The sequence below is a fragment of the Danio rerio genome, chromosome 18 (genome assembly GCF_052040795.2).
Source record: "Danio rerio strain M-AB ecotype USA chromosome 18, GRCz13ab, whole genome shotgun sequence".
NCBI classification, from domain to species: domain Eukaryota; kingdom Metazoa; phylum Chordata; class Actinopteri; order Cypriniformes; family Danionidae; genus Danio; species Danio rerio.
In genome coordinates this window covers 53,340,001-53,354,745 of record NC_141038.1, presented here as the reverse complement: position 1 = coordinate 53,354,745, position 14,745 = coordinate 53,340,001, and the positions used below count along the sequence as shown (strand labels likewise).

The 14,745-nt window shown below is 38.4% G+C and overlaps 1 protein-coding gene and 2 long non-coding RNA genes across 3 annotated transcripts; 2 read left to right on the top strand and 1 right to left on the bottom strand.

The window, feature by feature from the left end:
* Nucleotides 1-2,440: 2,440 nt before the first annotated feature.
* On the bottom strand, nt 2,441-4,397 carry LOC147839844 (uncharacterized). The gene is made up of 2 exons (XR_015515455.1): nt 3,160-4,397; nt 2,441-3,008 (listed from the first exon to the last, which is right to left on the bottom strand). It is a non-coding gene; the product is annotated as an uncharacterized LOC147839844 (long non-coding RNA).
* A 1,395-nt stretch (nt 4,398-5,792) lies between these two features.
* Nucleotides 5,793-9,893, top strand: LOC147839843 (uncharacterized; the record flags this gene model as incomplete). Its single annotated transcript, XM_087292732.1, has 2 exons — nt 5,793-9,342; nt 9,702-9,893. A coding segment is annotated over one exon (1,032 nt), but the record flags the coding sequence as incomplete, so codon positions are not given.
* A 1,978-nt stretch (nt 9,894-11,871) lies between these two features.
* On the top strand, nt 11,872-12,704 carry LOC147839842 (uncharacterized). The gene is made up of 2 exons (XR_015515456.1): nt 11,872-12,008; nt 12,233-12,704. It is a non-coding gene; the product is annotated as an uncharacterized LOC147839842 (long non-coding RNA).
* The last annotated feature ends 2,041 nt before the right edge of the window (nt 12,705-14,745 follow it).

Below are 14,745 nucleotides of genomic sequence, written 5' to 3'. Positions count from 1 at the left end.
GAATTGCCATTCAATAGCGATCGCTGATTGGCTCCTGTACTAGAAGGCGGGGCTTCATTCACCATGTTGACAGTTACACTTTTCCCCATGTAAAAGTATACGGGTGACATGTCTTGTGTATTCTATAGTCTTTGATTCAACTCACCTAATTTAGAGTCAACTAAATTAAACTCTTCTCAGCTTATCTCAACTCAACTCAATAAAACTCATCTTATCTCATCTCATGTTATGATAGTGGTCTCTCATCCGCTCATCTGCACTCATTTCAAGGGCGCACTCACACTATGCTATCTGAACCGTGCCCAGGCCCATTTCCCGGATCGCTTGAGAAGTGTGAGTGCTCTGAATCGGTTCACTTGGGCTTTTTGGTATGTTCGTGTGGGTGCAAAACACGCCAAAGCCAGAAACTGAAAGCAAGACGTGACTTTTAAGGGACTGTTTGATATGTGTTTATTAACCATTCTTACTGTTTAGTGAACGCAAACTGTCATAGATTATTAAAGACGCAAACCCCTCACTGCACCACAGCTGCACCTTCAGCAGACCTCCTAACTCCTGCAGCAGCAGGACTTTATGATTGTTTTTGATCGTCAATGATGGCTGATCTGTTCGGCAAAATATTTGAATGTGAGTCACTGCATGTCAAACGACATAACTATAGAAATCTCCACTGTGCTGAGCGAGAGCGCTTCTGACCAGCGCATCATTGATGATGTAAGCGTGCCCAAGCCCAAATGTTATGTGGGGGCGGGCCGTCGGGGGAGACAAGAGGGGGAACAAGCGTGCTTTGGCCCGGTTCAAGGCAACTGTACATAGTGTGAGTACGGCCTAACTCAACTCAATACAACACAATTACAATCAACTCAACTTATCTTATCTTATCTAATCTTATCTCTCTCATCTCATCTCAACTAAACTCAACTAAATTAAACTTAATTAAACTCATCTCATCTAAGCTCATTTTATCTCATAATAGTGGACTCTTCTCCACTCATCTACACTCATCTTGACTCAGTATAATTCTACTCAACTAATTTAAACTCAATTAAACTCAAATAATCTAATCTCATCTCAACTCAATTAAACTCAATTTATCTAAGCTCATCTTATCTCATGATAGTGGACTCTCATCCACTCATCTTAGCTCACCTCACCTCAACTCAAATAAATTAAAATCAACTAATCTAATCTAACAATTTAGTTCATTTAAACTCAAATAATTTTATTTTTATCTCAATTAAACTCAACTCAACGTATCTCATCTCATCTCATCCACTCCTTTTAACGCAATACAACTCAGCCCAATTAAAATCAACTAATCTAATCTAATCTAATCTAATCTAATCAAATCTAATCTAATCTGATCTAATCTCAACTCAAATAATTTAAACTTTTTTAAACTCAACTCATATAGCTCATGATATGAGATATAGCTCATCCCACTCATCTACACTCATCTTAACTTAACTTACAACTTAACTCAAACTCAACTCAACTAATCTCATAACAAGGAACTCTCATCCACTCATCTTAACTCAATACAACTCAACTCAATTCAAATCAACTAATCTAATCTAATCTTAACTCAGCTCAGCTCAGCTAATTTAAACTTAATCAAACTTAACTCATCTTAGCTCATCCTATCTCATGATACAATACTCTCACCCACTCATCTGCATTTATCCTAACTCAACTCAACCTAATTAAAATAAACTAATCTTATCTTATCTCAGCTCATCTAATTTACACTCAATTAAACTCAAGTAGTCTTATCTCATCTAAACTCAATTAAACTCAACTCATCTTATTTCACCTCATCTTATGATCACCCACTCATCTACAATCACCTTAACTCAAAACAAATCTCTCAAAACTCACCTTACTTTGACATATTATTTATGAAAACAAGACTTTATTGTTTGCTTGTCTGGAAAATGCCTCTTGATTTCAGAACTTGTAAATATTTGGACCAGAAACAAGACAAAAACTGCATATTTAGCTGCTGTTGATATCAGAATCAGACTGGCGTTCCCCCCAGGATATGCCTCAATCTTTCTCTTAGTTTTAGAGATGTAAAATCTGGTGTAATTATCTGGAAACTGGAGAAGCATGAGGATCTAATGTTGTGGTGATGTTTACAGTGTAGAAGGAAATGCTCCATAATTAACATCATTGTTTCACTCTCTCTTTCACTCTCTCTCTCTTTGTGTGTGTGTGTGTGTGTGTGTGTATAGGCAACAAAGAAGCTGTAGTTGCACTCTGCTTACTATAGGCATCATCATTGCTTATGTAATGGGCACATTATCACACGCATGATCTGTGTGTCCTGTCACAGGGAAGTCCATGGGAAGTCCGTGTTGACTCACTGTGAGCGCATGAAAAAACAACGCGTCCCTGAATCAAACAGCGTTAATCATGGCTGATGTCACTGGTTCAATCATTACATTACAATACTGACATCATGATGGACCGAAGGCCAAGATGGCAGAGATAGGGGAGGTGTTTCTGAAGTCTCTTCTGGAAAACTTGAGGTTGGAGGGCAGAAGTAAACACATTGCTACGATACTGTGTTACTAAGACAAAGATAGATGGTAAAGTGCCTGAATTAATTGAATTGTGGTGATTCTGTAGTTGCTATGTTAACACAGCCACTGTAGTAATTGATTTGTTCTGGAAATTCTACAGTCGCTATGGTAACGAAACTACTGTAATTGATTTGATCTGCAAATTCTACATTCGCTATGGTAGCACAACTATAGTAATCAAATTGTTTCGGAAATTCTGCAGTCGCTATGGTAACACAATAATAGTAATCGATTTATTCTGTAAATTCTACAGTTGCTATGGTAACATGACTATAGTAATCGATTTGTTTTGGAAATTCTACACTTGCTATGGTAACACAATAATAGTAATCGATTTATTCTGGAAATTCTACATTTGCTATGGTAACACAACTATAGCAATCAATATGTTCTGGAAATTCTACAGTTGCTATGGTAACACAACTATAGTAATCGTTTTGTTTCGGAAATTCTGCAGTCGCTATGGTAACACAATAATAGTAATCGATTTATTCTGGAAATTCTACATTTGCTATGGTAACACAACTATAGCAATCAATATGTTCTGGAAATTCTACAGTTGCTATGGTAACACAACTATAGTAATCGTTTTGTTTCGGAAATTCTGCAGTCGCTATGGTAACACAATAATAGTAATCGATTTATTCTGGAAATTCTACATTCGCTATGGTAACACATCTATTGCAATCAATTTGTTCTAGAAATTCTACAGTCGCTATAGTAACATAACTATAGTAATCGATTTGTTTTGGAAATTCTACAGTCGCTATGGTAACACAACTATAGCAATCGATTTGTTTTACTAATTCTACAGTTGCTATGGTAACACAACTATAGCAATCGATTTGTTTTACTAATTCTACAGTCGCTATGGTAACACAAATATAGTATTGATTTTTTCTACTAATTTTACAGTCGCTATGGTGACACAACTGTAGTAATCGGTTTGTTCCGCTAATTCTACAGTCGCTTTGTTAACACAAATGTAGTAATTAGTTTGATCTGCTAGTTCTATAGTTGCTATGGTAACATTTATATGGCAACTGGTTAACTCACTTTTTTCAGTAAAGTCAACTAATCGCTTTTTATAGTTTATACAATTAAAGTCACATTGTCCCAAATTTATTTCTTTAAGGACATTCTTTGAAATATCTCCTTCTGTGTTGCACCTACAAGTAAAGATGACAGTAGATGTGTTTTTGTCTGCGCTGGCCCTTTAAGTGTTGTTTGTTTCCTACAGTGGTGCAGTGACATTTCTCAAGGTTGCGCAGGTTGCAGATCCGTGAAACTGGAGACAGCAAATTAGGACCCGACGGGTTCATGTACCAACTTTAATTGAGGGGGTTTTCGCTGACCATTCTGCACGTTTTCCTGTGTGTGTGTGTGTGTGTGTGTGTGTTTGTGTGTGTGTGACTGCAGTGCTGTAAATAGGTGTGTGACTGAGGCTGCTATTTTTGACCGTGTTGAGTAGTTCAGGGACTTTTATACTACATCTTTAATGCAGAGACAACGACACTGTGCTGGATGACTGCCAGGAAGTCCCCTATAGACACACACACAGACACACACACACCAACACACATACACTTCTTCTGCACGCAATTAAAAACTCATCCACACTTCTAAAAACGAGAAATATGATAATTGCCTGAATGTGTGCAGACTTGAGGGAACACAGGTGCTAATTCAGACACACACACACACACACACACACACACACACACACACACACACACACACACACACACACACACACACACACAGGAAACATGCTGCCCAGCAACAGAAGACAATAATAAAAATTGTCACGTGAATTTGTGTTTTTTTTTGTCTTTGCAGAACTGATAGTAGTTCCCGTAACATGCACTAGATGGCAGTAGACTGACGTCACACAGTCTCCCTGGCAACTGCTGGTGTGTGTGTGTGTGTGTGTGTGTGTGTGTGTGTGTGTGTGTGTGTGTGTGTGTGTGTGTGTGTGATTGTGTTCAGAATGGAAAGCTCAGTGCATTCTGGCTGTTGTCTCTTTAGTATGAGACACAGAAAACATGAGTGGCATTAAAGAAAGATACTTAGAGACAGACACAGTACTAAAGGATCATTCATTCATTCATTCATTCATTCATTCATTCATTCATTCATTCATTCGTTGATTTATTCATTCATTCATTCATTTATTTGTTTAATTGTTCGCCCATTCATTCGTTTGTTTGTTCGTTCATTCATGTGTTCATTCATTTGTTAATTTGTTTGTTTATTAATTCGTTCATTCATTCATTCATTCATTCATTCATTCATTTATCTAAATTATTTGAGCTTTCGGGACTTTTCAAAAATGTAAATGTATTGGTACTATATTATTCATTTCATTTATTCATTTTCCCTTTGGATGACTCCCTTATTCATCAGGGGGTCACCACAGCGGAATGAACCGCCAACTATTCCAGCATATGTTTTACACAGCGGATGCCCTTCCAGCCACACACTACACATACACTAAGGCCAATTGAGTTCATCAGTTCCCCTATAGCGCATGTGTTTGGACTGTGGGGGAAACTGGAGCACCTGGAGGAAACCCACGCCAACATGGGGAGAACATGCAAACTCCACACAGAAACACACACTGACCCAACCGGGACTCAAACCAGCGACCTTCTACATTTGAAATGAAAGCTGAACTAAATGCAGGTTTTGAGGAGGTCAATTGAAAACACTGGAGAATCCACAGTTCACATCATCTGTGTCCTGAAGAGAAAGCCTGCTATTCAATCATATTCCCCAGCGGAGATCTGTGATCAAACATAAGCAGATTTATGAGTGCACAGCAAACACATCCTTCAGGTGGGATGATCTGCTTTATTCTTAGATGTGGGAAGAAAAGGCTGGAAATAAATCCCACATTCCTGCGCCGTGATGTAAAATCAGTCCATCTCTGTGTGTGTTTGCCAAACGCCAGACTTCACGCCACCCACCAGCTCTGATGAGGAGCTTCATTTTAGTCTTTGATAAAATATTACACAGATTTACAACAATGTCTGCTGAGTGTCATTATTCCCAATACACACATGCAGCTCCAAAAAACACTGTGTGTGTGTGTGTGTGTGTGTGTGTGTGTGTGTGTGTGTGTGTGTGTGTGTGTGTGTGTGAGAGAGCCTGATTTATGCTCATTTCTCACATTCAAACTTAATTTGCTAATTCTGCTAATTTGTGCATGGTATCTATCTATCTATCTATCTATCTATCTATCTATCTATCTATCTATCTATCTATCTATCTATCTATCTATCTATCTATCTATCTATCTATCTATCTGCCCGCCCGCCCGCCCGCCCGCCCGCCCGCCCGCCCGCCCGTCCGTCCGTCCGTCCGTCCGTCCGTCCGTCCGTCCGTCCACATATCCATCCAACCATCCATCAAGCCATTCTCCAGTTTGTCTGTCCACCCACCCACTCATCCGTCCATCCATCCATCCATCCATCCATCCATCCATCCATCCATCCATCCATTAAACCATCCATCCATCCATCTGTCGGTCCGTCCATCCATCCATCCATCCATCCATCCATCCATCCATCCATCCATCCATCCATTCTCCATCCATCCATCCATCCATCCATCAATCCGTCCATCCATCCATCCATTCCTCCCTCCATCTGTCCGTCCGTCCATCCATCCATCCATCCATCCATCAATCCGTCCATCCATCCATCCATCCATTCATCCCTCCATCTGTCCGTTCATCCATCCATCCATCCATTCATCCCTCCATCTGTCCGTCCGTCCATCCATCCATCCATCCATCCATCCATCCATCCATCCATCCATCCATCATCCATCCATCCATTCATCCCTCCATCTGTCCATCCATCCATCCATCCATCCATCCATCCATCCGTCCATCCATCAATCCGTCCATCCATCCATCAATCCATCCATCCATCCATCAGTCCATCCATCCATCCATCCATCCATCCATCCATCCATCCATCCATCCATCCATCCATCCATCCATCCATCCATCCACTCATCTATCTATCTATCTATCTATCTATCTATCTATCTATCTATCTATCTATCTATCTATCTATCTATCTATCTATCTATCCTTTCATGTATCAGTCTGTCTGTCCCTCCCTCCCTCCCTCTGTCCATCCGTTCGTCTGTCCGTCTGTCCATCCATCCATCCATCCATCCATCCATCCATCCATCCATCCATCCATCCATCCATCCAATATAATATAATATAATCTACAAGATAATGTTGCAGGAGCCGCTGCATGTACATCATTATAAATGACCAGTGTGAGTGTGTGTGTGAGTGTGTGAGTGTGTGTGTGTGTGTGTGTGAGTGTGTGTGTGTGTGTGTGTGTGTGTGTGTGTGTGTGTGTGTGTGTGTTGACAGAGCTGGTTGTTAGGACTCTGTCAAACAAGCTCTTCGTGTGTAATTCCAGCCGTGACGCGGCTCAGTTCTGGCATGCCACGGCCGTGATGTGGGATCCCAGAGAAGTGGAGCGGTTCAGAAACGGCCGCCCCAAATAAAGGTCGACAGCTGCAGGACGAGGAGCTGCCCAAATCTGCCCAGGGTCACTGACCTGTGGAGCGTCTGAGCGCTGAGGTCATCTGATGGAGCATCTAGATCTCCACACTGGACCATGAGCTCATGAGGAGATTTCAGACAAGCAAAACACACACAAGCGCAAACCAAGGAGAACAATGAACAGAAACTGCTCCAAAAACACAGATTCAATACCTCTGGCTTTGTTTTGTTTTTTTCAGAAATAACATGTTCAATAGCTTTTTGTAGTGTGTGTGTGTGTGTGTGTGTTTACACTTACCGGCCACTTTATTAGGTACACCTGTCCAACTGTTTGTTAACGCAAATTTCTAATCAGCCAATGACATGGCAGCAGCTCAATGCATTTAGGCTTGTAGACATGGTCAAGAGGATCTGCTGCAGTTCAAAACGAGCATCAGAATGGGGAAGAAAGGGGATTTAAGAGACTTTGAACGTGGCATGGTTGTTGCTGCCTGATGGGTTGTTTCAGAAACTGCCGATCTATTAGGAATTACACACACAACCATCTCTAGGGTTTACAGAGAATGCTCCGACAAAGAGGAAATATCCAGTAAGCGGCAGTTCTGTGAGCTTGTGGATGCCAGAGGTCAGAGGAGAATGGCCAGACTGGTTCCAGCTGATAGAAAGGCAACAGTAACTCAAATAAGCACTCGTTACAACCGAGCTCTGCAGAAGAGCATCTCTGAACACACAACACGTCCAACCTTGAGGCGGATGGGCTACAGCAGCAGAAGAGCACACCGGGTGCCGCTCCTGTCAGCTAAGAACAGGAAACTGAGGCTACAATTCACACAGACTCACCAAAACTGGACAATAGAAGATTGGAGAAACGTTGCTGCTCTGATGAGTCTCCATTTCTGCTCACACATTCAGATGCTCGGCTCACAATTTGGCCTCAACAACATGAAAGCATGGATCATCCTGCCTTGTATCAGCGGTTCAGGCTGGTGGTGGTGGTGTAATGGTGTGGGGGAGGTTTTCTTTGGGTCCATTAGTACCAATTGAGCATCAACGCCACAGCCTACCTGAGTATTGCTGCTGACCATGTCCATCCCTTTATGAGCACAGTGTCTCCATCTTCTGATGGCTACTTCCAGCAGGATAACGCAGCATGTCATAAAGCTCAATCATCTCAGACTGGTTTCTTGAACATGACGATGAGTTCACTGTACTCAAATGGCCTCCACAGTCACCAGAGCTCAATCCAATAGAGCAGCTTTGGGATGTGGTGGAACGGGAGATTGGCATCATGGATGTGCAGCCGACAAATCTGCAGCAACTGTGTGATGCTATCATGACAATATGGAGCAAAATCTCTGAGGAATATTTCCAGTAGCTTGTTGAATCTCTGCCATGAAGGATTAAGGCAGATCTGAAGGCAAAAGGGGTCCAACATGGTACTAACCTAATAAAAAACAACCTAATAAAGTGGCCGGTGAGTGTGTGTGTGTGTTTGACACTCTCTGGCCTACATTTCATGCTGAACGTGGCTCTGCACACAGTTAAGAGCACCAGCTCTGGTGCTTGTCAGGGGAAAAGCTCATGTATTTATTTATTCAGTCGTTCACGAATGCAAACATCAGATCCCAACGTAAATATGCTGCAAACAGATGACAGCATTATGACTCTTATTTATTTACAGTGTTCAGAAGGAGTGATCAAGTCTGCATTCCTCCATCAGGCACTGCAGCTCTCCAGATTTCTGACGCAATGGAAAAAGGAATGTAACATGGCTGTGTATCTCAGTCAGAGGAGAAGTGTCTTCTGCACTCGGAAACTCCAGCTCAGACGCACACAGAATGAACATTTCTCAAATTCACTGCAATCATATTTTTAGAAACTACATTACAACGAACACCAAGCAACAACACAACAGAAATGCTGCACTGCAAATGTTTAGTCTTGTATCTATAAATATCTAAACATTCTTATATCAAGAAGCATTTTTTAAAACAAGGAAAAATGATATCTGGCCAGCATGGTGGCTCAGTGGTGTTGCACTGTGGCCTCACAGCAAGAAAATCACAGGTTTGAGTCCCGGCTGGGTCAGTTGGTGTTTCTGTGTGGAGTTTGCATGTTCTCTCTGTGTTGGTGTGGGTTTCCTCCGGGTGCTCCAGTTTCCCCCACAGTCCAAACACATGCGCTATAGGGGAATTGGTCAACTAAACTGTCTATAGTGTATGAGTGTTTGTGAATGTAAGTTTATGGGTGTTTCCCAGTACTGGGTTGCTGCTAGAAGGGCATCCTCTGTGTAAAACATATGCTGGAATAGTTGACAGCTCAATCCGCTGTGCCGACCTTTGATAAATAAGTGACTAAGCCGAAAAATAAATAAATGAATGAATTTATCAGGCGACGCAGTAGGTAGTGCTGTCGCTTCACAGCAAGAAGGTCGCTGGTTCGAGCCTTGGCTGGGTCAGTTGGCGTTTCTGTGTGGAGTTTGCATGTTCTCCTTGTGTTCATGTGGGTTTCCTCTGGGTGCCCCAGTTTCCCCCACAGTCCAAACACATGCGCTATAGGGGAATTGGCTAAATTGTCTGTAGTGTATGAGTGTGTCTGAGTGTGAATGGATGTTTCCCAGAGATGTTTTGTGGCTGGAAGAGCATGCGCTGCGTAAAAACCTGCTGGATAGGTTAGGGTTTGTTCTGCTGTGGCGACCTCAGATTAATGAAGGGACTAAGTTGAAAAGAAAATGAATGAACGAAATTATCATCTTGTTTTCAGAAGTTAGCCAATTTAAATAAAAAAAAATCCATAAAAAGCTTAACAATTTTACATCAAATTATGTATTATTTTTAAAAACAAGTCAATATGTTTTGCTTGTCTATAAAAGGCTTCTTGATTAGAGACTTTTTAGATGTTTAGACTAGAAACAAGTCAAAAACTCTTGGTAAAAAAGCATTTTATGCAGTGTATTACAATACTGAAGTACTACAAAAATAGGTAAATTAATATATATATATATAAAATTGGGGTCAGTTTTTTTCATGTTTTTCATTTTTAAATAAAATTATTCTGTTCACCAAGGCAGCATTTATTTAATGAAAAAAAATTATTAAATTGTTAAATATTTATTTATTAAATATTCATTTATTACTTATTATATGTAGTTTCAAATGGAATTATTAATCCAGTAATTATTGCTTTTATTACTATAAATTATAATACAATAAATTCAATGTTGTATAAGCACACAGACTTTAAATTTCAGTCAGCCTGCCTCGGCGCTTCCGGAGAACTGTCTTTCCATACTAGAACTGACATGTTTAAGATCTGATTTCTTAAAAAAGTTAGTTATCTTCACTGCCTGATGGATATACGATATAAAGTGGGTCTCTGACTGGACATGAAGCACTGCATTAAACTGTATTCCCCCTGCCATGTCTTTAAAATATGACATGTTGTTATACTCCAGTATCTTCAATGGAGTTTCTGTGCTCGCCTTCTGATCCACTGCTATTGGTTACACCAGTGGTCACCAAACTTGTTCCTGGAGGGCCGGTGTCCTGCAGATTTTTGCTCCAACCCTAATCAAACACACCTGATCAAGCTAATCAAAGTCTTCCTAGGTATACCTGAAACACTCAGGCAGGTGTGTTGGGGCAAGTTGGAGCTAAACCCTGCAGGGCACCGGCCCTCCAGGACTGAGATTGGTGACCCCTGGGTTACACAGTCTTTGATCTCGTTTTACACCTGAGCAACTAAATGACTGCTCTATTTAACTGAATGTATTGTAATTCCATTGCAACATCGATGCTGTAAAATGAACCTTATGAAATTGAAAAAGTCACAGTAAGCTTTGCCTGGAAGTTTATAAGCTAAAAAACTGTGCATATATACTGCATGAGGATGTTGACATGGACAAGACAAAATGTGTAGATGTGCAGACAAACAGCTGATAAAAACAATCAAAAGCATTGCTTGTCTCATTTGGAAAGAAAACAAACCTAGCATGAGATGACAAAGCTGATTCTCAGCAAGCCTGAGATACAAGCTAAAATGAATAAATAACACATTAATAAATTAAATATGCATACAGACAATCTAAACAACTTTATCTCTCGTTCATTATAGATGATTATAGTTTGACACGAGCTAATTTATGATGATGATAACAGTGTTTGTGTTGCTCGGCAACTGCAGGGAGCCAAACACGGGATGCCGTGAATGCCAACAGATGCGCTTCTATTTCAGGATGGAGATGAATGGAGATTCTCTTACACGTGTTTTATGAGTCTCCAGTTCAACACCTTCACCGCTAAATGCTGCTAGCATGTCTCTAAAATGAATTAGTATGCATCCAGTATAAATTAGCATGTTGCTAGAGTGAATTATCATGTTTTAGTATGTTTCTAGTATGAACTAGTATGTTGCTTAAATAAATATGTTCTTATTTGAATTATAGTGTTCTTAGCATGTTTCTAGTATAACTTAATGTTTTTAGTATGAATTGGCATGTTCTTAGCATGTTTCTAGTATGAATTAGCATGTTTTAGCATGTTTCTAATATGAATTACCATGTTTTTAGCATATTTCTAGTATTAATTAATTTGTTTCTTTAATGACTTAATATGTTTCTAGTATGAATTTGATTCTAATATGAATTAACATGTTGTTAGCATGTTTCTAGTATGAATTAACATGTTTTCTAGAATGAATTAATGTGTTTCTAGTATGAATTAGCATGTTGTTAGCATGAATGAATGTGTTTCTAGTATGAATTAGCATGCTGTTAGCATTTTCTAGTATGAATTAGCATGTTGACATCATGTTTTTAGTATGAATGGGTATGTTTCTATCATGAATTAGCCTGCTGGTAGCACATTTTAGTATGGATTAGTATGTTTCTAGTATAAATTACCATGTTTTTATAATGTTTCTAGTATGAATTAGCATGTAATTAGCATTTTCTTGTATGAATTAGCATGTTGACATCATGTGTTTGGTATGTTTCTATTATGAATTAGCCTGTTGGTTGCACGTTTTAGTATGGATTAGCATGTTTCTAGTATGAATTAGCCTGTTCTTAGCATGTTTCTAGTATGAATTATTGTTTATAGTATTATGCTTCTAGTATTAGTTAGCATGTTGTTAGCATGTTTCTTGTATGCATTAGTATGTTTCTAGAATAGACTTGTATGTTTAAGTATGAATGAATGTTTCTAGAATGAATTAACATCGTACTAGTAGAATTATAATGTTCTTAGCATGTTTCTAGTATGAATTAGTATGTTTCCAGTATGAATTAACATGTTTTTTAATGTTTCTAGTATTAATTAGCATGTTGTTAGCATGTTTCTAGTTTGAATTAGTATGTTTCTAGAATAAATTAGAATGCTTCTAGTATGATTTAGCATGTTGGTAGCACGTTTTACTATGGATTAATAAGACTCTAATAAGAATTAGCATGTTCTTAGCATGTTTCTAGTATTAATTAATACATTTCTAGTATAACTTAATAGGCTTTTAGTATTGATTAGCATGTTACATGTTTCTTGTTTGCATTCGCATGTTTGTAGAATGAATCAGAATGTTTTTAGTATGAATTAGCATGTTTTTTTTCATGCACTCCACATCTATAATCCTCTTAGTCTATGCTGACATCATCTTCAGCAGCTCAAACACTCTAATGGTTAATGGACAGACGGCTGCTTCTCACTCAGGGCTACTGTTTATGCTAATGAGATGGAGAGATGGGCACTAGTGGGCGGGGCGAACGTCAATCAAAGTGTTTCATTCATCAAGTGTGATTATAACAAGCACAATTAATACATGTTGATCATTAGAGGCTGGAGATATTCAGGTTAAACCTTGCAGAAAAGTGAGTTTTGCATAATAGGTGCCCTATAAAACAGGTCCAGCATTTATAATGACACAGTTTCCTGTTTAAAGTGGGCAGAAACGTACACAAAGCTGCCCATTCTGCATTGTAGCTTTAAAAAAATGTCAGGAAAAGCCTCAATATAAACGAGCTCAGATCAAAGTTCCAGAGGTAAGAATAAATGACGAGATGTTTATGTGTAGACAAAGCATTAATCCCCAGCAAACTCATTAGCAGCATTACAGTTTCTTAATGTGTGTGTATGCTCCAGTTGGCAGGAGGCCTCAGTTACACACACACACACACACACACACACACACACACATACACACACACGCACACACGCACACACACACACACCTCTGAAGTGTGTGCCAGCCCTGCTTAAAGAGCCTATAATGAAGCAAAACACTGGATAAATGGGCAGGAGAGGACAGACGAGTGGAAGAAGTGAGCTGGTTAGCGGGAACTCTGGAGGAAGTGACATCATGGTGTCCCAGTTTTCCTGTGGCTTCTGCTCGGCTCCAGGAAACTGTGAACAACACAACCACAACACAAAACAGTGACGTGAAGAGGCTTCGGTGTGTGCGGAGCTGCTCCCGAAGACGACACTGCCTCACTTACTGTTTTATAGAAAGTGTACAAATCCATTGCATTACAGGCTTTAGGTCAGTTTTTGCAACACACAGTTCAGCTGTATGAACACCATCAATGCAAACCCCCTAATTCCCTTCATATTTATATGACTTTATCATTTTTAAAACAATGTTAAATGCAAAAACTTGATTATCTTCAAAACAAACTAAAACACATGATTAAAATGCACATTAAAAACATAAATAAATGCAGAAATAAACACATGAAAACATGGATAAATGAATGCATGAATAAATCTATAAGTATCTGCTTAAATAAATCTATTCGTGAGTGATAAATTAAATGCAGAAATTAATATAAATGGGATAAACTAAATATGTGAATTTATATAAATGCCTGAATAACTACCTAAGTTAATGCATACATAATACTAACATGAAAATATAAATAAATGATTGCATGAATAAATATAGAAATATGTGCATAAATAAATGCAAAGATACATGCATGAAACAATATATGAATAAATGCACAAAAAAGAAAAAGTTAAATGAAAACTAAAACAATTAACACATGAAAATATTAATAAATGAATGCATAAATAAAATATGTGCATAAATAAATTTATAGAGAAGTGATTAATTAAATGCAGAAAGTAATATAAATGCATGATAGAAATATCTGCATAAATAAATTCACAAATAAGTGATAAATTAAATGCGTGAATGAATATAAATGCATGAAAAACTATATAAATAAATGCACACATAAACACACGAAAACTTGAATAAAAGAATGCAGGAATAACTGTAGAAATATGTGCACAAATAAATGCATAAATAAGTGTAAATTTAACGTAAATTAACATAAATGTACAATAATGTGCATAAAGAAATTAATACATTAAATAAATGCAAAGATGCATGCATAAATAAATGTGAAAATAAACACATTCATAAATCCACAAATATGAGCATTAATATATGCACAAAAATCAAAACTTGAATGCAAAAATAAACAATTTAATAAATATATTTTTAAATAAATAGCTAAATACAGAAAATTTATATAAATGCATGAATAACTACATAAATTAATGCTTAAAGAAACATATGAAAACATGAATGAAAAAATGAAATATCAGTGAATGAATATGTATTAAATTAAGA